General features: G+C 38.8%; 1 protein-coding gene across 3 annotated transcripts; it reads left to right on the top strand.

Annotated features, from left to right (window-relative positions):
- On the top strand, positions 1-27,058 carry LOC136848859 (transforming growth factor beta regulator 1). 3 transcript variants are annotated; one of them, XM_067121681.1, is made up of 12 exons: positions 1-638; positions 2,661-2,763; positions 6,014-6,125; positions 8,479-8,633; positions 10,477-10,614; positions 13,187-13,289; positions 15,059-15,231; positions 15,368-15,513; positions 19,082-19,204; positions 20,760-20,889; positions 22,661-22,789; positions 25,519-27,058. In XM_067121681.1, exons 2-11 carry the CDS (start codon positions 2,662-2,664, stop codon positions 22,778-22,780), a joined length of 1,302 nt encoding a protein of 433 aa, XP_066977782.1. In that variant the 5' UTR covers positions 1-638; position 2,661; the 3' UTR covers positions 22,781-22,789; positions 25,519-27,058. The 3 variants fall into 3 exon arrangements, 2 of the variants coding, with proteins under 2 accessions (XP_066977782.1, XP_066977783.1); XM_067121682.1 differs by having other exon boundaries at positions 268-638; positions 22,661-22,819; positions 25,519-26,739; XR_010856160.1 differs by having other exon boundaries at positions 276-638; positions 22,661-22,846.

Here is a 27,058-nt window from a genome sequence, read left to right as displayed (position 1 = left end):
GATTGTGCGCTCAAAGACCAACAAGCTTGTCTCATCTTTGTGCATGCATAAACTCGGCCTGTGTAATACTAGACGTGCACGTGATGTTTATAATGGGAATACTTAATAAGCAAATTTTAAAACGAGGGTTTTTACATAACTACAGTGAATTAGGGTATACCCAGTGAATTTATGCAGTGCCATTTAGAGAGTGAACGTGCCAACGGCATGATGGCGTCCAGTTCGCTGACATTAGCGGGTGTACGTCACTCCAACCGATGCAACTGTATGTCATTGTTTACATCAGTCAAGTGGCCGTCACAAACACGGCCTTGACAAATTCCCAAAAGCTCCCTTTAGCCCCACGTTCGTCGGTGCTTTAGTTTCACAAAAACGAATGACCAGATCAGCCACAGTTGATAATTGCTTGTAAAATCTCTCACCCGAAGCCAGTTGCGTGAGATGGTTAGTTTTCCGAACGTTTGTGAAATGAGGTGCCATTGCGTCTGACCTCTTACGTCTGCGGTCGTCAGAATTATTTATTCGGGGGCGACGAGGGGGTTGCGAAGCCCATGTTCAAAGAGAGGCCTCAGCTGTTTCTGACCAGCCTGGGCAGTTAGCCTGACGCCCACATTCTGAGGGCAAGCGTCGCAAGCAGGGTAAGTTAGGGTAGCCAAGTGGTTTACTGTACAGCTAGACTTCGGGGTATGTTTGGTAATTTTAAGTACCAGCTCCGCGCTTGTTTTTACCTTGGAAACTTTTTTTTTTTTTTTTTTACACTTTTAGGGCTTCTGATACTGTTGCTTGTTGTCGGCCAACTGTTATTTGCCCCCTAACTCAATAGTAAAGGGGGACTGTGGGAATTCGGGGCTTTGGGGGGGGGGAGAACACAGAAACGAAGCGGACGTGTTTATGTTTGGGAGGCCCCCTCTGGAGGGGAAAAATGAGAGGGAGCTGTTCGCCAACAGGAGGGAGTTAAATGCATTTCGCCCTGTTTAGTACTGGCATCGGGGGGATGGAATGCCCCTTCGCCGTGTTTAGTACTGGCCCGGTGGGGTGTCCATACATTAACAAGTATATTGCACTTGCCGGACGGGATATGATCCAAATCCATGCTCTGTCTTGTGAAGATCGCGTATGGAAACCCTTTGTTGGATGGACTTCAGGGGTTAATTACAGGTTAATTCCATCGTGTGATGAAAATTGAAGGTAAATCGATAATTAGCAACCAAAAAACTGTAGAAAAAGTCAAGTTAGAAGGAAATCGCCATTGCAGAGCTACTACTTAGATCTACCTTATATTTATTGAAGCAAACGTCTAGTGTGTGTTTTTGAATTATTTGTTTGATGGAACTCCGGGATATATTCCAACCTAACATAACAACAGGGGCACCAGGTCCATAGGCCTCTGGGCAGGACTTCACTTTGTTCCCCTGAACCAGCCGTTATTATTTTACTGGAAGATACCAGTTCCCGTGTTTGGTTGGTAGAATTTGACATAAACTGTTATCTTATATTGGACTTGAAATTATGGTTTGCTCCGACACGATATGCAAATCGTTGGTCCTTTACATTGGGACACAAGAACTTAGGTTTAGTACGTTTTTAAGTATCTTAGTCTGTGATAATTTCCCTACAAGAGTCCAAGGAGATTCTCTCGTAGGCTAGGCTCTTTCGTTGGCACTGAGATATTTCTTTGCTCATCGATCGTCAGGCCTTATCCGGAGGATCAGCGGCTCGGCACACTGCTTCCTTCCCCTCCGTACATGAGAGGCTCTGAATAGCCAGATGGGAGGTTCATTGTACTCCTCCATACATGAGAGGCTTTGAATAGCCACATGGGAGGTTCATCGTACTCCTCCATACATGAGAGGTTCTGAAGAGCCACTTGGGAGGTCACCAGGCCAAGACAGTACTGACCTGACTGACGATCAAAGTACTCCAGCATGTCTCTTCACCGAAAGCATCGATTGATATGGTGAGTGTATGACTAAACAGATATCCTATGCAGAGCAGATCGGTGAGCTACCATCTCTGCGGTTGGAAAAAAACGGGGGCATGCCACAACCTAGATGGGTCTTCCTCCTCTTCACTGAAAGCATTGACTGATATGGTGACATACATTTACACATAGTAGGTTGATAATGGGTTACCTGCTTATTCTCTGTTGACAGGTCGGGCTGAATTAGATTGATCCCACCTCCATTAAAATTTTGTTAATTGGGCTAATTCAGGTGTTCAGGGAGCATATTGCAATGTGAAGTTTTCATAATAAAACTAATATTGTAATACTTACCTGAACACCTGAATGATTCCCACCCTCCTCCCCACTTCAATTTTTTGATAGTGAGTGACTCAATTGGGGAGGTCGGCCTCTGTCGGCCGATATTTGCAGCAGCATTGTGAACGGTACTTCAGGTAACTCATTTGACCAGATTTTTCCTGTAGCGTTGGTAACGCTGACAGTTAATTACCCACTTTGTGGGTAAAATTATGGGGATATAATTCAGGCTAGTCAGTGACCAGGGCTAATTCAGGTGTTCAGGTAAGTATTACAATATTAGTTTTATTATGAAAACTTCATTTTTGAGTCCTGTGAATTTTACATTGTAAAATTATCAACATTATACTAGAAATGGTCTTCTCATATTTTATGTAATCCGTCTTGGTGCTTGTTACAGAATGTCATCTGTTTGGAATACTGCTGAGAATCTTTTACTTGGTCCTCCTAGGATTGGATCTCCAGGTGCAAGAAATAATACCCATACTCCAACGTCTCACACAGTAAGTGTGCGGCTGCTTTCTGTTTGTTTTATTTTGTACTTTACGAGGTATGATTTATATATATAAGGGAGGAAAAGATGTGAAAAATTGTTAGAGTCAGTAATTGTCTGATTGGCTTCATTCCAGAGAGGTCAATAATAGAAGCAGTCTTTATATTAAGCCAACTACGGGAAATGTACTATGCAAAGAGGTAGAGATTGTACCACATATTTGTGGATCTTAAAAAGGCATTGTTTTTACACAATATACAAATCATCAGTCTTTACACGAGGAATTTGCATCAGCGTAGCTGGAAAACAGCCGTTTAGCTTTTAAATGAGGTGGTTAGGTAGTTAACTACCGCCCAACCGGTGGGAGTCCCACCCACCCAGATGGTAAGCATTCACTTTGCTTTCGGCCATCGTGTGATGCGGAACTTTTCCGTACCCTCTTAAAAGTATACCTTAGTTTTACCAGACCACTGAGCTGATTAACAGCTCTCCTAGGGCTGGCCCAAAAGATTAGATTTATTTTACATGGCTAAGAACCAGTTGGTTACTTAGCAACGGAACCTACAGCTTATTGTGGAATTCGAACCCCATTATAGCAAGAAATGAATTTCCGTACCCTCTACCCTTCCTACCATTTTGCCTGGTTTTTATGACATTCCTGGTGGGATTGTTTCCTGTTTTTCTCTGATATATATATATATACATACATATATATATATATATATATATATATATATATATATATATATATATATATATATATATATATATATATATATATATATATATATATATATATATATATATATATATATATATATATATATATATATATATATATATATATATATATATATATATATATCTTTTGTGTGTTTGCAATAAACTATGCAAACCCACGAATCAAATGAAAAGCCTGACGAGCAGAAGGTCGGTACCAAACTTGTCCAGGTACCGCCTCTAAACCTTGGAATCATTACTGCTTGTCCATTGATGTAGACCCTCGTTCTCTGCACAAGTTGTAGAGGGCATGATTGTAATCCCAAAAGTACATGTGGTGAGTGTTGTGACTGGTCCCTTGTGCAATGGGTGAGATTTTCACAGAGAAGGAAGCACAAGAAAAAGGCTTCCAAGGCTTCGTCTGACGGTAACACGCCCCCAACAACTCTTGTGGTTGCCAGTCGAAGTTCCTCCCTCCTTCAAAACTCCCACGCATTGCCATCACTCCTCACTCCTACAGGAGTGATTTCCCCTATGTCGTCTTCGTTTGTTTCATCCTGCAGAAGTCATTGTGTGGGGGCAGGGGACTGGGACGATCTCGGTTCGGAGGACTCTGTTCATTTGGATGGGGAGTCTTGCCGAGACCCTGCGACGCAGGAGCACTAGGTGTGTGTATGTGTGTATCCAACGGGACCCACGTTGCCGTCATTAGTTCCCGACTAGTATAGAGTTTCCCTCTGCTCAAGTTTCTCTAGACACCCGGGTAGAGGGAGCAACCGATGTTCGAGCCTCATGTGACTCTGGAGCTCCAGGTGCACGGACCTCCAAGGAGACCCACATCACCCCAGGTACCCTGGTTTCGTTGAAGTGCCAAGTCACCTCTACCAGTCCACAAGCTGATGTAGACTATTCCACACAAGAGAGAGTGGGTGCTAAGCATGTAGGTGCTGCCTCACCCCCTACCAGTGCTCGCCCGAGTGTGCAGCCAGGGTCCCACGCAGGTGCAGCTGGCGCACGAGCCCGCTCACCTGAAGAAGCTTTGGGGAGGTCCCCAAGGCTTTAGCCTTGAAGAAGACTGAAGCATGTCAAGAGTACACGCCCGAGAGTGTGTGATCGCTCACCCTGGGTCAGCCCTCGCCTGCCTTCGAACGAACAGGCCCATTACCTGGAGACAGCTAACCTCCAAAGGTTACATTGGGAGTTGTGAGTCAGACAGAAGGGTTTGTGATTGGGATGCCATGTCCCATTGCAGCCCCCCCATGAAAACTTAAGTTCTGTGTTCGGTCCTCGGATTGACCCGGTTGTATGCCCAACTGGTTGAGCGGGGGCTAGGGGGTTCTGCTGGGTTCTCCCTCCTGCTAGGAGAGTAGTCCAGGAGGACTGTGTTCTGGAAGGACCCGAGGGTCCTTCCCCTCAGGACACGGACAACCCGGAGCTACAGAGGACCATTGCAGAGATCGTTGTGTTGATTCTTTGGCACAATGACCTTTGGGAAGGGGCCTTGGCGACATCCATGGATTGTCTATCTGCCTTCGAAGCCCACTGGGATCCAAGAAGGAACCCAGGGCCTCGTTGGGCCTGTCATGGTCCAATCCTTCTGAGGGCGTACTGGAGCAGGTGAACTCTCTGGTCTCTGGGGAGGAGAATTCACTTTGCTCCAGCCATTCAGACAAGATACCACCTCCTCCTCCTCCTCCTCCTCCTCCTCCTCCTCCTCCTCCTCCTCCTCCTCCTCCTCCTCCTCCTCCTCCTCCTCCTCCTCCTCCTCCTCCTCCTCCTCCTCCTCCTCCTCCTCCTCCTCCTCCTCCTCCTCCTCCTCCTCCTCCTCCTCCTCCTCCTCCTCCTCCTCCTCCTCCTCCTCCTCCTCCTCCTCCTCCTCCTCCTCCTCCTCCTCCTCCTCCTCCTCCTCCTCCTCCTCCTCCTCCTCCTCCTCCTCCTCCTCCTCCTCCTCCTCCTCCTCCTCCTCCTCCTCCTCCTCCTCCTCCTCCTCCTCCTCCTCCTCAACAGAAGTGCTTTTAATTTCTTATGTAAAGGACCTCAGGCTCTTATAGTCAGGAAAAATATAATTTACTTTAAAAATTTATTTCAGCTCTGGGCCATATCCCGTCCGGCAAGTGCAATAACTTGTTAATGTATTTTAAGTACTGTATACAAACATAGCCTTTTGCTATATACTTTAGTTCCCTCCCCTAGTGCATACACTTTCCATGAAAGCAAGGTTGCCAGTACTACATAATTGATGGTGTATCAGGTAAAGTAAAGAAGTTAGTGAGACTACCTTCTTTACTCTTGCCTGATGGACAAAAGACCATTGATCAGAGGAACATTACGGATCGTGATGTGGTCATGTGCAGTGTATGGTACCGTACATTGTTAATGGGTTTGCAAGACAAAACTTTATTTATAGTATTAAAAGTTTTCAGTTCAGAATTACAGAAACTCACAATGTTCTTATTTAGAATAAGAACATTAGAAGTGCTTTTTGTCTGTTACCAAAGAATTCAGTTTGCATTAGATTGAAAATTTTGTTTTTACTTCAGGTAGAGATAGTTGAAGGCAATGAGGAAATGTTGGTGTCCTCAGCATCTTTAGCAACACCTGCTACTGCATCAAGTACACCTGGTAGCGGTTCTCCTGCACCAACTCCACCTGGTAAGTTGTAATACTGTACTGTACTGAACTTATTTCATTCAAGTATTTGCTTCACCTTAACTTTCTTCTTAATACTGGCCTGTATTTATATAGAAACATGATTTTTCATTTGTTCCTACACAGATACAAACCTTTGTTCTTTACATAGGGGTTTAGCTTGCAAGTGCAAGCTGGAACAGCCATTCAAACTCATCAACAAGGCAGTCAACTACTGACAGGCAGGAAGAAGCCCTGCCCACCTGTCAGTCTGCATTATGGAGTACTGGGCCTTTCGACTCTCTTCCTACGGGCAGGGAGTGGACGTGCCGTTACATGCTGGGTCTGGCGGTTGATGTGGGTAAGCACTCAGCTTGAGCTTCCGTTATATTTCCGTGCAGGGTTAAAGAAGCAACCCCACTCCTTCCCCTTGCAAGGTGGGGAAGAAGGAGACCATGACAATAAGACAAACCCAGTGATTGTGATTGCCTTATGTCACCAACTTTAAAGTTCTTCCTAGCCTACTTTGCATGAACTGATGCTTCCTCTTTCATGCAAAGGGACCCAGAAGTCTGACAATTGATCTAGCATTTCTTACAACCCAGTCATTTTGTCAGAGGCAGCTTTCCCTTCCTTGCTTTATAAACTAGGAAGGGAAGACAAGGTGTGGTGAACTCCAGTCAGTTCATAGAGACTAACCCAGATTCCTCCTTCCAACCAGTGAGTCTTCCTAATGTAAAGGACTGACGGTTTATATATCTTGTCAAAACAAATCACAGTTTTTAAAAGTAAATTGTATTTTTCCTAACTATACAAACCTGAGGTCCTTTACATTACATATTATACCCACCTCATGCCACCCCATAATCTGAACCTGGACCAAAAGCCAAACTGGAATGTTTACATCTGGGCAGGTGGGTATTCCCGCCTACCTGGCGGTAGTTACTGCCTAACCACCTTATTCAAGAGTTTAACGGCAGTGTCCAGCTTCGCCATAACTAGTTCGTAATGTAAAGGACCTCAGGTTTGTATAGTTAGGAAAATTACAGTTTACTTTTAAAAATTGTGATGTTTTATGGGGATCTCGAGTAGTCATTCCACCTAAACTAGGACTAAATTGTTGGCAGAACTAAACGTGGGACATTTGGGTTCTACGCATATGAAAGAGCTGGCACGTAGTTATTTTTGGTGGCCTAAGCTAGATAGTGACTTGGAAAGTTTGACTAACTCATGTCCTGAATGTTTATCTCTAAGAGCAATGCTACCTAAGGCAGAACTGCATCCTTGGGAATGGCCTACTCACCCTTGGCATTGACTTCACGTTGATTACGCTGGACCCGTAGGTGGTTGCTATTTTCTTGTGTTAGTGGGCACACACTCCAAATGGGTGGATGTGTGTCCTACTTCAGGTACTACTGCTATTCAGTGTTTACAACATTCTTTTTCATGATTTGGTCTCCCTATTTCTATTGTCTCTGACAATGGTCCGTATTTTATCTCTTAGGAGTTTGAGGATTTTTGTAAGAATGGTGGTATTAGGCACATTAATGTGCCACTGCAGTATACAAACTGTCTATTATTGGGTTAGCAGAGAAAATGTTGCAAACTCTGAAAAAGGGACTTCGTACTTCTAAGTCATCTATACAGGACACTTTGGATCGATTTCTATTCAACTATAGGTTAACTCCTCACACTGCTACAGGTGTGTCACCAGCGGAGTTAATGTTTGGTAGATGCCTGCGCTCTCAGTTGGACCTATTATGGCCGGCTGATGGTGTGTCATCTAGGGTTTTGAACTGTCAACAAGCAAAAAGAACAGAGCATACCGGCACTCCTCGTAAGTTGCATCTCCCGCAGAAATTGCAAGTTTATGCTTTCATTTTTTATTGAGATAAAAACCTGAAATCTTTTATCAGGTCACCCAGTTAATTAACCTTGCCTTACTCCCTGAGTAGGATGGAGACAGTAGATGCTGTTTAACCTGTAAGTGATTCCCCCTTCACCTGATTCTATCAGTTCACCTTGTTACAAAGTTTAAGTTACAGAACCATCTTTTACCAAAGATACCGTATAAAATACTTGAGGTTTGTATATCTAGGAAAGGCAGATTATAACACATATACAATACTGTACAGCATTTCTTTCAATCCTCCGTATATCATGATTAGGGTAGTTTACATTTGATGGACCTGAAATGTGAATTAATTTGCTATTGTATTATTGTTATATATTAGTATAATAGGATTTTTGGGTTGAGACTTTGATAAAGGACTAGTTGATTAAATGATTTTGTATGTATTTGATTGTTTTTAGTTTAAGTAGGCGATATTTTGGAACTACGATAACTTTGTGCAATTAACGCAAATGTCTTAAACAGGAACTGGCCGAATGATTGTTGATAAAGGTCGAGGACGTGGCATTAGCCTCCCACCCGCAATAGCAGAAAGACTTGCACGTCACAGAGCTCAGGAGCAGCAGCTTTACAAGAAGAAAGTCAAGCATTTGAAAAGAATAATAAAAGAACTAGTATATGTAAGTTCTCATTATGTCTGTGGAAAGTGGTAATATAAAACTTTTACAAAACTAATAAAGTTGATTTTTTTATACAAACCCATTGCTTTACAATAGTCTTAAATGTGCACCAGCTTGTTTGTCAGAGTCAGTCCTGAAGCAGAAGAGTTCCTACCTTGTCATCTGCACCTCCGTGCTCCGAAGTGCCGTTCAGTGTTAGTAAAATAATCCAGTTGTTGTCTGAATTACCTACTGGAGAGAGTACACAAATTATTTTGCAAAGTGATTGGCTTGTGCAAAAAGTCATTTTCAATGTTAGAAAATTTTGCTGTTTCGTCACACCCATCACTTTACAACAGCTTGATTAGCTGCTTAGGTGGGACTACTTTTGTCATTCCTACAAGGTAAAGTTAGGGTCTTTTAAGCCAATGAATCATTGGCATTAGGTCCAGAATTCATAGGCCTAAAAAGGGTTCATGAAACACAAGTAGTTTGTTAGTAAAATTATGATTTTTGATGATCAGAACTCATCATAACTGGGCCTGAAAAGAAATGATTTACCTCATATTTGCATGTGGTAATTAAAAATGTGGCAGAGGCTAGATTTTTTACTCATCAAAACATTAAGCCATATTTCATACACCTGAGAAGTAACGATTATATTTATATATAAATAATATATATATATATATATATATATATATATATATATATATATATATATATATATATATATATAAACACACAGTGGTATCTCAGTTAATGAACACTCCTGTTCACAAACAAATCAGGTTTCAAACTACAAACCAGATGTTTGAAAATTTCTTGTTCCAGTCTGTGAACCATGCTTCACAGCTAATTCATCATCACCATCTTAATCAACATTCACGGGTGAGTACCCGTATGATTTACGGGCACTCACTATGTATGTAGTATTAAATTTTTTAAATGTGCATACATATTTTTGTTCTCTCTCTCTCTCTCTCTCTCTCTCTCTCTCTCTCTCTCTCTCTCTCTCTCTCTCTCTCTCTCTCTCTCTCTCTCTCTCTCTTGTGAATTACATACATACCAATGTTTCCCCTGTAAAAGAAAACGGGACGGCTTGAATAGTAACTGTATGAAAGAAAATGTACGTGCATGAATACAAAGGGGGCTGGATTATTTTCACACGTAGCTGTAAGCCATACAGTACATACATATATTTTTAACGGTAAAATGTTTAAGATGACTTTGAAATGATAATAATATCAATTCAAAGATTAATACAGTAATAGGATAATAGTTTCAAGTATATTTGATGTAGGATGATAGTTTAAGGTATACATTTGGTGTTTGAACTTTCAAGATAGGCAGTTATAAGCATTTTTAGAGGTGGGTTTTAAGTATTCTCGGATTTTAACTATTCACGGGTGGTTGTGGTACGCATCCCCGCGAGTACTGGTTGTCAACTGTAGTGTATATATGTGTGAATTGTACAGGTTGCTGATATTAATTGCATAACTGCCAAACCAGTGGTTTTCTGGTTTGTGTAGCTGAGCAGTGTTTAATATGCTCCAAATTTGAATATTCATATCAATTACCATTGATCAATCAGCTGATGAGACATTACTTGATGACAGATCATTTGTTTAGTAAACTTATTTGTATTGTGAATTAGAAAGTAAACGGTATTTTGTATTTTTCAGTTGAAAATTGTTATTGACATTTATTTGGGATTTTTCAAACAAGGGGTCTTGTTAGTAGAAAGGCATGCGAAGCTTTTAGATTTGTCAGTCTGGTATTCTGTGATATAGAGTGAAGATTTTTCCAGCAATTGCTGACACTTTATTTATGTAATTCCTAATGAGTTTTCATACACTATCAGGAGAATGCAGCGCTCTGTGATTTAGTAGCTGAGGTTCAGCAACAAGTGGTGGTGGCAACAGAGGAAAGAGCATTTTTATTGAAGAGATTGTGCCATCACCAAACCACTGCTGATCACCATAGTCAGCTCACTACAAAGGTATTTATGCTGACGGTTTTTTTATTAATCACAGTATTCTGGTTTCTATCTGTAATGTAGTTTAACTTATGTATTTCTATTACATATCTGTTCAGTTCTCGTAGACTGGTACTCCTAAATAAGTATTAACTTAGTCTAGATTTGAGATGGCAAGAAAAGTGATCATTCTTAGTTGATTTTTCCATTAAATGAAAATCTCATTTTACTCATGTCATAATGCATAGCAAGTAAGGTTAAGACTAATAGTTATATACATTTAAACCAGTTAATTTCCTGCCTAATTGTCATTTTAGCTAGATCACATTGTGTAGATGTATTCCCCATGCTTTTTTTTTTACTTTCATCCTTTGTTTAAGGTGACATTCAAATTTCCTAATATAGTATGATGTAGATGACATTCTATTTTCTGGTATAATATGATGTGGATGATATCCATGTCGAGTCATTTTATTAACTCTTGCTTTTTTATATCTTCTAAGGTGTATTGTGTTGGTTTGCTTAAATCATCCTGCATCCTCATTGTCACACCAAGTTTCAGGGGAAAGTTGTCTCAATTCTGCAGAACAGTTCAGTGGTGGGGTAAGCTGATACTCCAGCCGAATAGTAATATGGAGGCAACAAGAAGGAAAAAGGGGATGCCAAGGTTGGCAGTCCCCTTGGGCAATGTAGAAGAGACAAGGAGGCAGAACCTTAGATGGTCGCTGTCCTTTACGACAACTGCCGTATACTGTTTAAGGACTGTCACCCACCCCCACTTGAGAACTGGTGCTGTTCCAAATATGCACCAGATTCCCCAAAACCTTTACCCCCAGTCGTGAAGGTGGAGGGGATGATAGAGAAAGATGCACATGAAGTTGTAGATGGCCAGTTTCCAGGCTTTTACAGTGAGCTCCTCCTCATGGAGAAGGTAACTGGTAGCTCAAGACCAGTTGTTAGCCTTTTGCTGTTGAATGTGTTTGTTCTACAGATGCATTTCAGGATGGAAATGGCATACTGTAGTCAGTGTTGGATTCCTTTAGGGGGGGCTAGCTTCATGCTTCGGTAGATCTGAAGGACGTGTACTTTGAAGTACCCATTCGTCAGACTTCTCAGAAGTGCCTCTGCTTTGTCTGCAGTAGGATTGTCTACCAGTTCAAAGTTCTTCGCATGGTGTATGCTTGATACAGATAAAAACACCATCAAGCTTCTAGTTTTAGAGCTTCTTCTTGAGGATGCAATTCTCTCCTCTCTTCCCTTCAACAAGGGGGCGCATGGGCTGGCATCAGAAGAATTATACTCTGAATCCATCAGTCGTACTACCCATCTAAAGGTTGAGTTTCCTAAATAGAAGGAGATGGTTCATATTTCTGAAGCAACAAGAACAAATTTTGAGTAATATGTATTTTTCCTGGGTATACAAGCCAGCACTTTTTGTCATATTTCCCACCTCAGTCAACCTACTTTGTCCATGATGCTGAAGGAAAAAGTGCTTGGTGACAGCAGTGAATGAGAGGTAGTCCCCCAACTCAAGGTACTCTCCAACTCGCCACTCTCAACCACTAATTACTACGTTGTTACCAAGTGATCAACTTCAGCTCAAGCTGAGGCATACTCCAACACTGAAGGCTGTGGTTTGTATCCCTAGGAAGAGTGAAAATTACTTTTAAAATTTATTTTTCTGTGGTTTAGGCCCATATTAGCATTTCTGGCAATCTAAATAGGCCAGTTGCTAAATAGCTTCATTTGATGCAATTCCAAAATAACTTGTATCGTGTTATGATTTGGTTAATTGCCTGTTTCGTTGGGAATATTTTTTTATCCCGGATATTGATTTTATTTCACTGATTCTCAATGATTTGATGATTAGCCAAAGATAAATCATGAGATTATTTATTACAGCTTATTATAGCAAGTCATGAAGAGAGAATTTTGTGTAAGAATATATTGGTATTTGTAGAGTTATAGCTTGTGTAGTATTTTCGTTACATGAAACCTTAGCTGTTCATTATTAAATGATAATCAGTCAGTTTTGCAATATATTTATTCATTAACTTTTTCCATCATATTGTATGTCTGTTTGCTTGTTCAGTTTCTCTTTTGTTGCTTGAAATTTTATGCACTGTAATTCAGGTAGGGTTTGCAGTTGGTGGAGGTTGATTCTTTGAACCTTCTTCAAATTCTGGTACCATTCTTAAGTTACAGAGTAAGTTTAATGTTCTGATTCAGGTGGTCTAAAAATAATATGATTTATTCATGTGATCTTGTCCTTAGTGATATTTTTACTTTACAGTTTACTTTTACTGTTACCTCATCAATTTTTTGCCCTTTTTTAAAGAAATCAGTTTAGGTTGCAGAATGATTAAACAGAGAACATCTTTGGCCATTCTCTAAAATACTCTATGGTGCAATTAGGCACATCACAAGATCTGGTCCATGTTCAGAAGCAAATGGAGATATGCAGATTTTATTAGTTCTATATATTCTTGTTCTTTACTGTAAAACAGTAACTAGATGGAATGTATGTGATGTAGAACTATGTATTTAAAAGCAAACTGTCATATTTTTATTTTTCCTTTTTTTTTCTTATTTACAGAGCAACAATTATCTCATTTTGGGAAGTGGAAGCGTTGAAAACTGGGATGGTAAAAAGCCTAAACCAACTGTCTTGAAAAGGAAACCTGCAGACGTGAGTCAGGGTAAGAGTTATAAAAATATTTATTTCTACTTTGGTGAGGATGACCTTACGGAATGAACAGTAACTCCACATACAGGATGGTACACAGATTCAAATGCAATGAACATGGAAAGCGGAGATTATTATATTTTACATACATCCCATGGCTTGCTGCCAATTTTCCTCTGCAAGGGAAGCCAAGAGAAATAACTATTATTCTGTTTGTTATGCTGTAGCTGTTGACATTATGGATTCTATTCACTGATAAGGAGATAAATGTATAGATGAAGTGAAAAGACAGTCAATGCAGAAGTTTAAATACTGTTAAACAACTTTCTGTAGATTATTTTTGTATAATAAAAACAATACTCATAATATATGAATACGTGACAAACCTTCCCCGGAAATGTTACTACAAATGTCATATTTCAGCATGACTCATAACCAAAAGAAATTACACTTATAAATGCAGTATGTCAGGTGGGTTATCCTTATTTATTATATCAGAAAGTAATTGTTCACAATTGTAGTTGAGATTTCAGGCATTAGGTACAATTGATGCAGAAGTAAAGAGCTTCCTAACTTGGCACAGTATTATTGCAGTGCTCAGTGATCAGTGGCCCTAACGAATCTGCATGAAGTTTCATGCTTTTTAATTTGCATTATCGCCATAGCCCAGATTACCAATTTCTCATGTAAGTTCTGGAGCCCATTTATTCGTGTTACGTGAATTTAAAAGTACAGTACTGCACTTGTGATGAAGGAGCACGACGGTTAGCATTTCTATGATGTTTAAGTGGTTTCAAGTCTTTTTCTCTGGTTAATTTGGAAAACTAATGTATGTAAGATTAATTTATTCCTGAGTCTCCTTACCATCAAAAGAGTTTAGGGAGTCATACCTGTAGTGGCATGTGCAGTGATTCTGTAAGTTAACAAGCAAACCATGCATTGCAAAATTGTGCATCAGTGTCCTTATTGTAAACAGTAAAGTAGTGGATTGCACTGGTAGTATCTCAGGCCATTTACTCTATGTATCAATACGACCCAAATACTGTATAGTCCTGCAAAATCAATGTTGAGGTGTGACCATCCATATCTTTGACATGTCAGTGGGCACATTAGATCGGACTTTGATTATTTTGTAAAATAATGAAAAAACAAAACATTAATACAGTATTTGTTAAAAATTGTTTTTTGAAATAATTAACCAAGATTTGTACAGTAAATTTTGATGGTGTAGCTGCTGTTTCGTTCTCTGGGAGTTACCCCTCCATGGTGAGTCAGCGCTCCGTGGTGACTAGACTGATGTTAAAGAAATGTCTTTTAGCCTGGTCTTGTAGCCAGGTATTGTGTTGTAATGAAAAACACTATGACACATGATAGAGTATAATGGACTCAAAGGAAGATAGAAAAGTAGAATAATAAATGTGGTAAAAAGTAAAAACAAAAATAAATGGTACAAGAACAAGAAACTAGTGAGGTGTCAATACATGAATAGAATGTGGAGGAAATAAAAGCATTGGAAAAACATTCAATAATTAGATTGCATGTTAGGTAATTCCCAAATTTAATGCATTACTCATCAGTATTTAAGTTGTGCTCAGGGAAAGAAAATCATACACCCATATTGTAGGATTTCAAACAACAAAATTTAAGTATTTTATTATTTTCTTGTGAATATATCTTTATGAAGTGATATATTCCTGATTTATTGATGATCTCTCAACATAACATTAGGTGACCGTTGAAGTCAGAGCTTGGTATACAGTAGAAAGTTACGACTGTTTTCAGGGAGCAGCACAACGACAACTTTGTTGTCTCCTGTGACGTCTGAGAAGTCGAAAGCGAGGAGAAGCAGCAGTAGCAAACCCAAACGACTTTGTCCTCCCATAACCTTAGACTCAGCTGGGCGTCCCATCTTTCCCATTACTTTGGGTCCCCTCACTATACACAGTCTGGGGGAGGTTAGTGGCAAATTAGCTTTGATGAGTTATGTTTTGATTTTTGTGTTTTCAGATCCCAGCATGTATATATGATATTAGGCATGATCATAATACAAAAGATATTTTCATTTTGTACAGTTATTTTTGTCATTTTCAGATTGTTAGCGAGAGAGAGGCATATCACACGGAACAGTGCATTTTTCCTGTTGGTTTTTGTTCCTCTAGGATTTATGCAAGTTTGCATGATCCTTTGCGTCCTGTTCTCTACACTTGCAAGATCTTGGATGGTGGCCTTACCCCAAGGTGATTAAGAGATTCTTATCTTAATTTTCTTCAGATGTGGTCTCAGTATGCTGAGTAACAGTGATGAATAACAAAATTCTTGAAATTTAACTTTTGTATTATATACTATGTGTATTATATATATAATAATACAGTTTAATATAACAGGTTTTGACACAGGAAAAGCCTATTTTTGGTAGCCGCTGTTCGTTCTCAAACGAGTTACGCTCTCATGGTTCCCCCAGGGCTACATAAGACAGACCAACCAGTTACAAAAGAATTCTTTTATAGTTGGTCTGTATGGTGGATTTTTTAACCAGCAAGATGTTCCCTGACAGACAGGAAATTACTGTATCACAGTACCTTATTATTATTATTATTATTATTATTATTATTATTATTATTATTATTATTATTTTTTTTTTTTTTTTTTTGTGGGGGAGGATCACAGTCATCCTATTCAACTGGGTGGTTTTTATAGTGTGGCATTCTGGGTTGCATCCTGCCTCCTTAGGAGTCCATCACTTTTCTCACTCTGTGCACTGTTTCTAGTAGCTCACTCTTCTGCATGAGTCCTGGAGCTACTTCAGTATCTAATTTTTCCAGATTCCTTCTCAGGGATCTTGGGATCGTGCCTAGTTTTCCCATGATTATGGGTACAGTATCCACTGGCATATCCCATATCCTTCATATTTCTATTTTCAGGTTTTGATACTTATCAATTTTTTCTCATTCTTTCTCATCTACTCTGGTGTCCCATGGTATTGCGACATCAATGAGTGATACTGTCTTCTTGATTTTGTCAGTCAATGTCACGTCTGGTCTATTGGCACGTATCACCCTGTCTGTTCTGATACCATAGTCCCAAAGGATCTTTTCCTGATCGTTTTCTATCACTCCCTCAGGTTGGTGTTTCTACTGCTTATTACTGCAACTTAGCTGCCTAGTAGAGATAAATTTCTTGCAGAGGTAGACAACAACATCTGATAACAGTATTCTAGTAAAGGAAGGACAAATGACCTAAAACAGGTTGCATTGATTTTATCATTGTTATAAATATATGAGGCCTTATGTACGATGCCGAACTAATGTACGGTGTTTGCTGACACTTTCATGAGATGTTTCTCAAAAGTAGATGTGAGCCAAAAGTTACACCAAGTATAGTTAAAGCCCTTCCACTGGAAGGGGAGGATGGGGTGGAAAATCAGTACGAGATCCATTAATCAATAGTGTTTTTGTTTTACTGGAGCTCAGCCTCATACCCCACCTACTACACCATTCACTAATCCTTTACATGTCACGATAGAGACTATGGGTAGCTTCATTTCTCAGAAGTGGAGATTTTACTACACTAGTGTTGTGTCATTGGCATACTGAACAGTCTTGTTTTTGAGGCCAACAGCCATCTCACGTGTATACTGTTCACTAAAAATAACAGTGGTCCCAGAACACTGCCCTGTGGAATTCCAGACACAGTAGACCTTTGTTTGCAAAAGATCCTGTCAACAGCAGATTGCTGCTGCCTACCTGTAAGGGAATCTTGAAGTAATCCTAAAATATATTCACCCACTCCAAGATTCTAAATTTTATGTACAAGTGCCTTATGATTTATTAAATTGAAAGCAGCACTAAAATCTACTTGAAATACTCGACACTCAAAACCTGTATCAAGGTTCTCCTGCAAATGGCCTGTCAAATCTGACAGAGCATTGCTGGTAACTTAACTGCTCCTATATGCATATTGACTGTCAGCTAACAGTACCTTGGATTCTACATACTTGTAAAGTGGCTTAAGAATTAGCTTTTCTGCAGCTTTGGGTAGCAGAGGGAGAGTGGAAATTGGTCTGTAGTTACTGCAGTCTACAGATATGCCATTCTTTGGAATGGGCACTGTATAACAAGATAGAACTCATCTGCAAAGATTCTACATTCCCATAAAAATCTATAGAATCTACTAATCATGGGAAACATCACATCAGAAACCTTTTTAAAAAAACAAGTGGAAGAAACCATCAAGATCTCCACCTCAAGATTATCAAGATTATCTAAACTATCTGGAACTTTCATAATATCCTTAGAGCAAAATGGAAATTTTGTAAGAATAGGTTCAAGATGACTGGTACCAAGGAGAGGGACATCCTCAGGTGACTGCAGAGCTTCAAAGGCTCGATGAAGCAGATCAGCTTTTTCCTTAGGGTCAGTAACCAATCTACTGTCATCTGTTAGTAGTGGTGGAATAGAAGACAAGTCTGACCCAAAGATAGAAGATACCAATTTGGTCTACCACAGATGGGGCAAGTAAGAAATTCCTTCAGGTTTCCTCTTTGAGGAATTATTGTAATTTCTCTCAGCCATATAGTGAATTATATTTGCAGCACGGCAAGACAACAAAAATGGCGAAATTTCCATGTGGTTGATTTTTTGTCTCCATGTGTTGAACTTGGTCTGTTTGTTATGATGAGCTCGTTTACATGTATCATCAAACCATGGCTGGTCATTTGTCCTAATCTTGATGACCTTTCTAAGGACATACTAAAATAGCCATCAGCATTTCACTTAACTACTTTGGATCTGGATCTGGTATAGCATCTAAAATGTTAAGTGCCTCACAAGTTTCAATAAAGCAATCCCAGTTGGCTGCGGGTTTCAGCCAGACTGTTTTTCCAGAGGTGGCATTAGGAATGTACTGATTACAGTTATGTCCATCTCAATGGCACAATGGGCAGAAGTGCCTATATACTCTCAGACCTTGGACTTGACGATAGCTGGAACATCTGGGAACATGAGGTCTAATCTATTACCAGAAATATGCATGGGTTCCTCAATTATCTGGTCAGAATTGGAGGATGCACAGAACTGAAGAGCCATGTTAATCTGTGGAATTTTGAATTAAGCTGTTCACTGTGCTTTTCATTGCAGTCTCCAAAAAGGTCATCCAGACCTATTTTATACAGCCATACCTTGAGCATGTGGGATGTTACGACCATAAAGAAAGTCAGGGCCATCAAACTCTGGGATTAGAACAACAACCTTTCACTTTTTACTACTTACAAGTGTCCCAGATGAAAACATCAAATTGCAGTTATGGGCAAGACTCTGGAGATCAAGATGATTTGACCTTAAGCCACAAATATTTGAGTAAATAATCTGCAATATTTCATATGGTAATGAGTAGCAGGCCCAGGGTTAAGCTTGATGTCTCCCTAAAGAATTAGAATTAACAACATGAAATTAGAAGCAATTCTAATAAAAAGATGCATAACAACAACGGCATAGTAAAAATCAACAGAACAGCAAACAATAAAATCAACAACAACAGTATTTGTGTTATTTACAATAACTTCATTAAAAGGATAGTATTCCTGATACTATCAGGGGTACTGCTCAGGGAGAGATCTGATTAAGTTAGGGGTTCTTCTTGCTTCTCTAGGGAGCTGCTGATCAAATAAGGCAAATATAAACTCATGGGAGGTATTAAACTATGTTTTTACTAGTGCAGTATACTTTGCATGATTATAGTTGTGTAAAATTTATATACAGGTTGTAAATTGTGGTATTTAATATTCATTTGATGCATTATCTCTTTTAGATTTGAAGTAGTGTGTGAGGATGAGGAAGATGCAGTAGTTGTAGGCAACTCCCCTGCACAGTGTCATAATCATATACTTCAGACTATCAATAGCACTCTTGATATGGACCTGCTAACAATAAGGTATGATAACTTAAAATATTAGATATTCAGTCTGAAATTCATATCTTATATTATATTTGTTATGATAGTGTAGTCGCTTGTTCCATCCCCAATGAGTTACCCTTCTACGGTCTACTAGAGCTCCATGGTGACCAAACTAATATCAAAGAATTCTCTTGTGGATGAATATTTTGTTGTAGTGATAAACACTATAACACAGATGGAGTATGTAATGGACTCAAAGGTAAGGGGGCACGTTCCCAAATCTTACAGCGAGGTTGTATACCAGGTTCTTCCATTGCCAAAACCTGCATAGAAGAAGTGACTAATGCGCGTATGCAGTCCGCCATATTGTCGACAAGAGACCCGCGTTAGAGACCAAGAACCATTACTCTCCTTGGTCAAGGCAAGTACAGTTCAGTGCGATTACCAGTGCTCCAAAATCTGGGCTTTTCTTCAATTTCATTAGCGAGGATCATGGAAGCATCTGAAATAGGGAGTTAAGTGCTTAATTTTAAGTTCCAGTTAAAGTTTTAGTTTTAAATCTTTGGAATTCGTAATTGCATGTGAAAGCCAGAAACTCGGTGTTTCTTGCTACCACATGGTCAGCGCTTACTCACGATTGCTAGTTTTGAAAAGCGGAAATTGTTTTAAGGAATTTGTCATTCTAATTAGATGTTTTAACTAAAAGAAACGTTCCATAATTTATCGTTAATATAGAAAATCCTTTCAGATTATACGATGTCTACAATAATCTGGGCAATAGCCTACTTCAGATTAAGTGAGAATAATTTAGACTAGATTAAGAGTGGATGTTGTTTGTAGCTTATAACCTAGGAGTACATATCCTTAAGCATGAACTAAATAACCTGGATTAGGTAGTAACCTGTATTAAGGTTTTAAGGTAAGTAAGAACCTTTTAAGACATACCCTATTTTGGGCCTAAGCAATAGCCTAGCTTAGACCAAGGACCCTAGGATTAGATAATAACAATAATCTGGGCAAAATAAAATGGTAGCCTAGCTATAAGGCTACATATTAGTAAAAGTGTTTGCCTTTTATATAGGCAGTACCTTATATTAGGTTAAGTGATAATCTTTTATGAAACATTCCATTATTGGACCAAGCTTTAGCGTAGTCCAAGTAACCTATGATGCATTTTGATATAGTTACATAAAATATAGAAAAATATTTTATATGCTGTCACATTGTCCAAAAAAATTCCCAGTAACTGCTCTTAGTTGGCTTAAGTAAGTTACTCATTAATAAGCCATAAAGAATTACAATTGCCTGTGATTTTCCACGTATCTTTACATTAGATAACAAACAGTCTCATAAGTAAAAGTTATAAAAAATGTGTATATTTTATTTTTAGCAACTTATTATTAATTTATGACTTAAGTACTGTAAACAAACAGTCATATTTTATTACTGGTTTTGTTATTGAATTATCAGAGTATATAAAATCAGTTAAAAATATTTTTTATACTCCATTTAACCTAACAGAATGTCAGTTCTTTTTGTATAGTACAGTGTTTGATCTTGAGTCTTGATCTTATTTATTTCATGGTTGCAGCCCAGAGAGTAGTGACAATGATGAACGTGGATGCCGTTTCTTTGGTCTCACTCATCCCAGTGTCCAGAATGTTCTGCAGGCTTGTCCAAGAGCAAGGAAATGCTCAAAATATAAATGGGTGAAATTTGAGGTAAGTACACAATAAGTATAGTATATAAAAATCCTGTCATGTTTAGGTGCAGAATATAAGTGATGAAGGATATACAGTATCTATATTTTACATAAATTTTTAATGCTTGTTATACAGGTATCAGATCTTTCCGAGTAATTTAAGTGGTACTTGGTGATGGTAGTCAGCATTCTGTGCTGGGATTTTACTGTTAGACACCCACCCACACTAGTGGATTACAGTTTCCAATCTGTGAGTTAAAATAATTACAATAATTCCTTGAAGAGAAAACTTAAAGGAATTACTCAGCCTCATCTTTGGTGGACCAAAGTGGCATTGTCTAACTTTGGGTCAGGCTCGCCTTCCATTCCACCAAACTAACAGATGATGAGAGTTTGGTTACTGGCCCTAGGGGAAAAAGCTGAACTGCTTCATCAAGCTTTTGAAGCTAAGCAATCGGGTGAGGACGTCCCTCTCCTTGATACTTGTCATCCTGAACCTTGTAAGATTTACATTTCGCTCTAGGGATGTTAAGGAAATTCTCTATAATCTTGATAGCTGGGGTGGAGAAGATCCTGTTGGTTTCTTTCTTTTGTTTTTTATGAAAAGTTTCTAATGTATTGTTTTCCAGGATTAGTAGATTTATAGATTTTTATGTTGACATAGTATCTTTGCATATGAGCGCAAGCTTAATAATAGAGTGCTTGTTCCAAGAGTGGCATATCTGCAGACTGCAGTAATTACAGGCTAATGTCTATTCTCCCTGTGCTCTCCAAAGTTGCTGAAAAACCTATTTATAAACTTAAGGATCTTGGAGTTGGTGGATATATATTAGGATTACTTCAAGATTTCCCTACGGGCAGGGAAGTTCCATGGGTAGTGTTCTTGGTCCACTGTTATTTTTAGTTTATACAAGTGTTACGGTTGCTGGCCTGGAAATTAAGATTGTTCAGTATGCCAATGGTGCCACTTGTGGGTGAAGTAAAATCTCATTTTATGAGAAATGGAGCTGCTCTCAGCCTCAACCGGGACATGGACCAGATCAGTGAATGGTGTAGTTGGTTGGGTATGAGGCTGAACTCCAGTAAAATGAAAACGCCATTGATTAGCAAATCTCATAGAGATTTTCTACCCCATCCTCCCCTACAGGTGGATGGGACTGTGCTGAATGAGTCTGAAGCTTCAACTATTCTAGGTGTAACTTTTGACCCTCATCTCACTTCTGAAAAATATCAAATGAAAGCTTCAGCAGATGCTATGTGAAAGTTAGGTATTGTTCGTAAGGCCTCATATATTACATTACAGTGGTGAAATCAGTGCAACCTGTTTGAGGTCATTTGTGCTTCCTTTACTAGAGTACTGGTCTCAGGTGTTGTCTGCTTCTGCTTCTTGCATGTAGAATGGTTCGTGGTGGGCCATTGACGGATGGTCTTGTTTGTCACTTTTTCATAAGTTGTATTTTAACAGAGATCTCTCACATTCACAATTGAACCCTGATCCCCTTTTCCTGCTGAGAGCAACCAGATTTGCTGAACAGCAGCACCAGTATGCAGTAAATGTGCCTCACTGTCAAACTTCTCAGTTCCTGAGTCCTTTATTTCTCACACTGTTGGACTGTGGAACAGCCTTCCAGAGGATGTTGGGCATTTGGGACTTTAGAAGTTCAAGCAAACATGTACAGTAATGCATTACTAGCCTAATACAATTCAACTTACATTTTAGTATTTAATTAAATTTTTTTTTTGCTAACAAAATACATTTAGTGTTTTCATCATTCATTTGTTTATTTTAGGTATGTCGAAGTGAAGCAGAAGTTGAGAGTGTCTTTGAAGCTGAAAAAGAAGCCTCTCTGTGTCATGAATCACTGTTGAGAAACATAAGATTTGCAAGACATCACGTCACTTCGCCATAGGATGAGTCTGTAAGCTTTGGGGATGAAGCTGTGCATGAAGTGAGACAACAGAATTAATGTTCATATGTAAATATAAACCACAGTTTTACATAAAATATATTGTAATATGTTGCCTAAACAAAATCGCCGTTCATCATTTAGCTATGGATTTAGTTGCCCACAGTGTGCTTGTTTTGGGAGGAGTGAGAGAGCTTGAGCAATGGGTGATAAATATAAAACTTTAACTTTTGCTTCTTCAGTTGCTGTTGTGGTTAGTATGTGGTTTGTCTTAGATTAATTTCTTTTAACTGAAATTTCATTATAAAAGACAATGACCCTTTTTTGAGACATAGCATGCCAGTTGGAATCTACTTTTAAGTCAGGAGGGAGGGTGTGAAGCTGAAGTTGAAAGCGGGGCAAAAGGAGCTCAAGGGGAATGGAAAGAGGTAGCAGGGGTAATGAGTGATAAAAGAATGACAAATACACTGTAATCTAAAGATAAAGATCTGTTGTACTGTAATCAGAACATTTATGATGTATGGTTTAGAAACTTGTGAGGGAGGAGGAAGGAGTGAAGAGCGCTTGGATGGAACCTGTTAGGGGTAGAAGGTGGAGAGGGAGGCAGAAGATTAGGTGGTGTGATAAAGTGATGGACGATTTGGAGAAGAGGTTTGCAGAGGAAGAAGCTTTTGGCAGAAGTAGATGGAAAAGATGCATGAAGGCATCTAACCCTTTAGCTTAGGTATAGCAGTGGAGATTAAAAAGATGTCAGTTGGAATGACTATTTTATCAATATTGATTACTGACCATTTCTGGATGGCTTATTAACACAATCTATTCCTATGTTTACCCTTCTGCAAGTGGTTGCCTGTGTATGCTCATACTAATTGAATGTGTTGAATGGTTATTTGAGACTTGCAGATATGTATTTCACTACCAAGAAATTTGGTTCGGTAGCTAACATATCAATAATGTTTACGTTATGTTAAGCTTCCCGGGAAAGAAGAGGTCAAGGGCTATAGGGCTGCTTTAGGTCTAGTGCTTTGTTTCAAAGGAGTGGATCTTTCTTCCTTGTGGGAGATCTCTATGCTCTTACGAAGTTTTGAGCAATCCTGTCCACCTAGGGAACTCAAACCGCCTAACTGGGATTTGACGTTGGTTCGTAGCAGCCATACTCACTCCCCATACGAGCATTTTGATTGTATAATCTTTTGTTCTGCATTTTCTATCGTACTTTTTAGTTCCATCACTTTCCATGCATCCTTTTCTTTTGCAAGAGCTTTTTTCCACTTTCTGATTTTCTGGAACAGGATCCTTCTGTCTCTTGGTATGCATGACTGATGTTTACTTGTCTTCTTCGGTATACATTTATCCACTATTTTCTCAAATATTTTATATAATATATCTGCTGGCGTCGTTGAACTTGCTACAGCTTGTTTTAGTTCATGCTGTTAAGTGTATGATTTTTTATTTATATTCTGTGCTATTCTCTTTCATATTTTTACTGCATGTCTCATTTTTTCTACAACTTAAAAGATAAACACAATTGTGTTCATTTTTCGTACAACCTAAAAGATAAACAAAACCGTGTGTAGGGTACGTACGTACACACACAAGTAGCACCAATAAACAGTAGAGGCAGGTTGATGTGGTGACCCAGGAAATCTGAAATTACGCAAGCTGAAATTAGAGCCAGATTAATGATGGAACAGGATTAGTGATTGCCGGATTTGTGAGGTCGACCTGTACTTAGTTTTCAAATTGTTATTTTGATTGCGGTATTTGGAACAAACACTGGGGTCCTTTAGTAGTGACTGGAAGCTTGTATGGCTCTGGTTCACACCAAGCTTTCTTAGGCTAAGAAGAGGAAACTCTCAAGGGTATTGTTTCCCAGATTCCCCTTTTTCAAGAACAGGGTATTTTGCACAACTCTGTTGTAGGGCTCTGAATTCCTACTGAAGGAGGGGCCAAGCAACATTCAGTATTGGGAAAAGTCGCTCTGTCCCAAAATTCTATGTGCTAACCTCGTCAGTTTTCCTTTCGTTAATGAGGTATTTTCCATCTGGTGAAAAGATGTACATCGAAGTGTCTCGCCAAGGGTTATCACAGTATCATTCTCAGGGCCAGATATTGGTGCCCATACTACATCCTGATTTGAGTTTTTAATGTCCGACCCAGTCTCAGTTGTTACTAGTCAGAGCTCTGGGAGTGAGTAGACTGTCTCTTATTATCCATTCTGATTTCAACAGGGATCTAGACAAGTGATTCAACTTCTTTTTGGGCTCAGATTTTTTTATTACCCTGTTCCCATGACCCCAGAGTTTTGGTGAGAAACCTACCTCTGCCTGGGCAGACTGCAGCCTCTCAATCCTCTAGGGTAAAGAATGAGACATTTTTACATATCGTAGCCAATTCCATATCCAGGACAGACCTGAATTCCTCTTGGGAATCATGGATAGCATCTCGATGCTGATGCTCAGCAGTAGGTGAGTCCTCAAAGGAGTTACACTCTCTTGGGGTCATCCTTGATACTGTTCTTGATTTCCTTTTGGAATATCGAATTCCCATCAGGGAAGCTTGCATGAACTGACGAGCCGAGATATTGCCAGGGAAGGCACACTAATCCGCAGCCTGACCCAGCATAAATTGGAAGCTTATAATTCTTACATCATATTTAACCTGAAACAAAATTATATATTATTAATATTGTAGATATTTTATATTATAATTATTAATATTGTATATATTTTATATTACAGACAAGTGACCTTCTGCAGCCGATTACTTTGGGAGAGAAATTCTTATTGATACTAAAGATTGGTATATTAGACATTTTCAAGCAAGATTTTCCTTGAGCGAGTCATTCAGTAGCCTCTGATCTAACATATTGTACATTAATATGAGTTCAGTTTTCTTGTAAGTATTCACATCATAAATGTTGAAAAAGAAAAGGTAAATGGAGTCGCAATATTCTTGTAGCCAGTACAGTATATGAGGCATGCACTATAGTATTTATCAGTAATGATTCATAACTTAAATAAATTGTGAAGAACTGCACTAAGATTACCTTACAACCATAGTGTGTAATTCCAAAATTCTTTGTGATCTGGAGATATGTTCCATCATTTTAGTGTCCCTTGTTCCTTAATCACATTGTCTTTGTTGGTTATGTTTTCTCTAGAATGTGCTTTATAGTCCATGAACCACAAAATTTCACACATTGTTGGCCTGTACCTTTTAAAGGTTAAAATGTAACCCCCTCCAAAAGCAACATTTTCACAGAATTTGTATAACTTACCATACTTCCCAGCATTGAAGTTGCTGGGTTTTTTTTTCTTCAAATACTTCTCATAAATACTGTATACGATACATTTTAGAGACCGAAGGTTATGTTTTTCATTACACCACCCTACCCAAGAGGATGGTTAATTAGAGTGCCAATATGACTGAATGAAGTGTTAATAAACAAAGGTATCATAAAAAACATATACATTGTTACAAAGATTTATTTTAGTGTTGGCAGAGTATGGTGTTTAAGTTAATGGATAAGTTGTAATTTAATTTTGTGTATCAGTAGTACAGTTCTCACTCTGTCAGATGACCTTAACTTAGTTTAAGGGAGCGTTATTAGCTAACAAAAGTAAAAGTGTGGCATGGTAAAAGCGTTTAGCTCAGCTCTGGTAAGATTTGTTGGTAGACTATCATACTCAAGAGTGAAATTTTGTAATACCTTTCTTTTTATAATAGTTTCTTTGAAATTCACGCTTTACTTTTTTTATAATTGGTAACACTGCCAAATATTTTCAGGCTTTTAAGACTTAAAAAAATTTTGCCTTATTTACAATAGTGTATTAGTAGTGTGTAGGTGTTCATTTTACTCGATTATATTTTTTGTTTTGTTTTGGATGTCATGTTTGTGCCATGTTTTACCAAGTGTAACTGTGCAATAAAATGGTATTCTGTATTTCTAATATATCCTATTGTGGCATTTAGTTTTCCTTTGTTTGAGATTAACAAAATTACTGCATGAACCTACATCCAGTACTTTCAGAATCATAAAATACTGCACCAGTTGTTTTTAATGCCTAGACACTGTTGGCCAAGGAATTTCTGACACACGGTGGCTGGGTAGTTTATACCGTTTCCATACATTGTCGACTGTTTAAATTTTTCAGTTTGCTGTATGTCAACTTCAGAAAAGCTTATTTAATATGATCAGTAGGCTGTTGTAGCTAAAGCCTTAGTACCAAATACATTGAGACAGCTTATTGAGTGCATGCACCAACTAAAGCAAAGTCA

This window comes from Macrobrachium rosenbergii, chromosome 19 (assembly GCF_040412425.1).
Source record: "Macrobrachium rosenbergii isolate ZJJX-2024 chromosome 19, ASM4041242v1, whole genome shotgun sequence".
In the NCBI taxonomy this organism is placed as follows: domain Eukaryota; kingdom Metazoa; phylum Arthropoda; class Malacostraca; order Decapoda; family Palaemonidae; genus Macrobrachium; species Macrobrachium rosenbergii.
The sequence above is the reverse complement of the archived record's forward strand: the minus strand, read 5'-3'. Positions and strand labels throughout refer to the sequence as shown.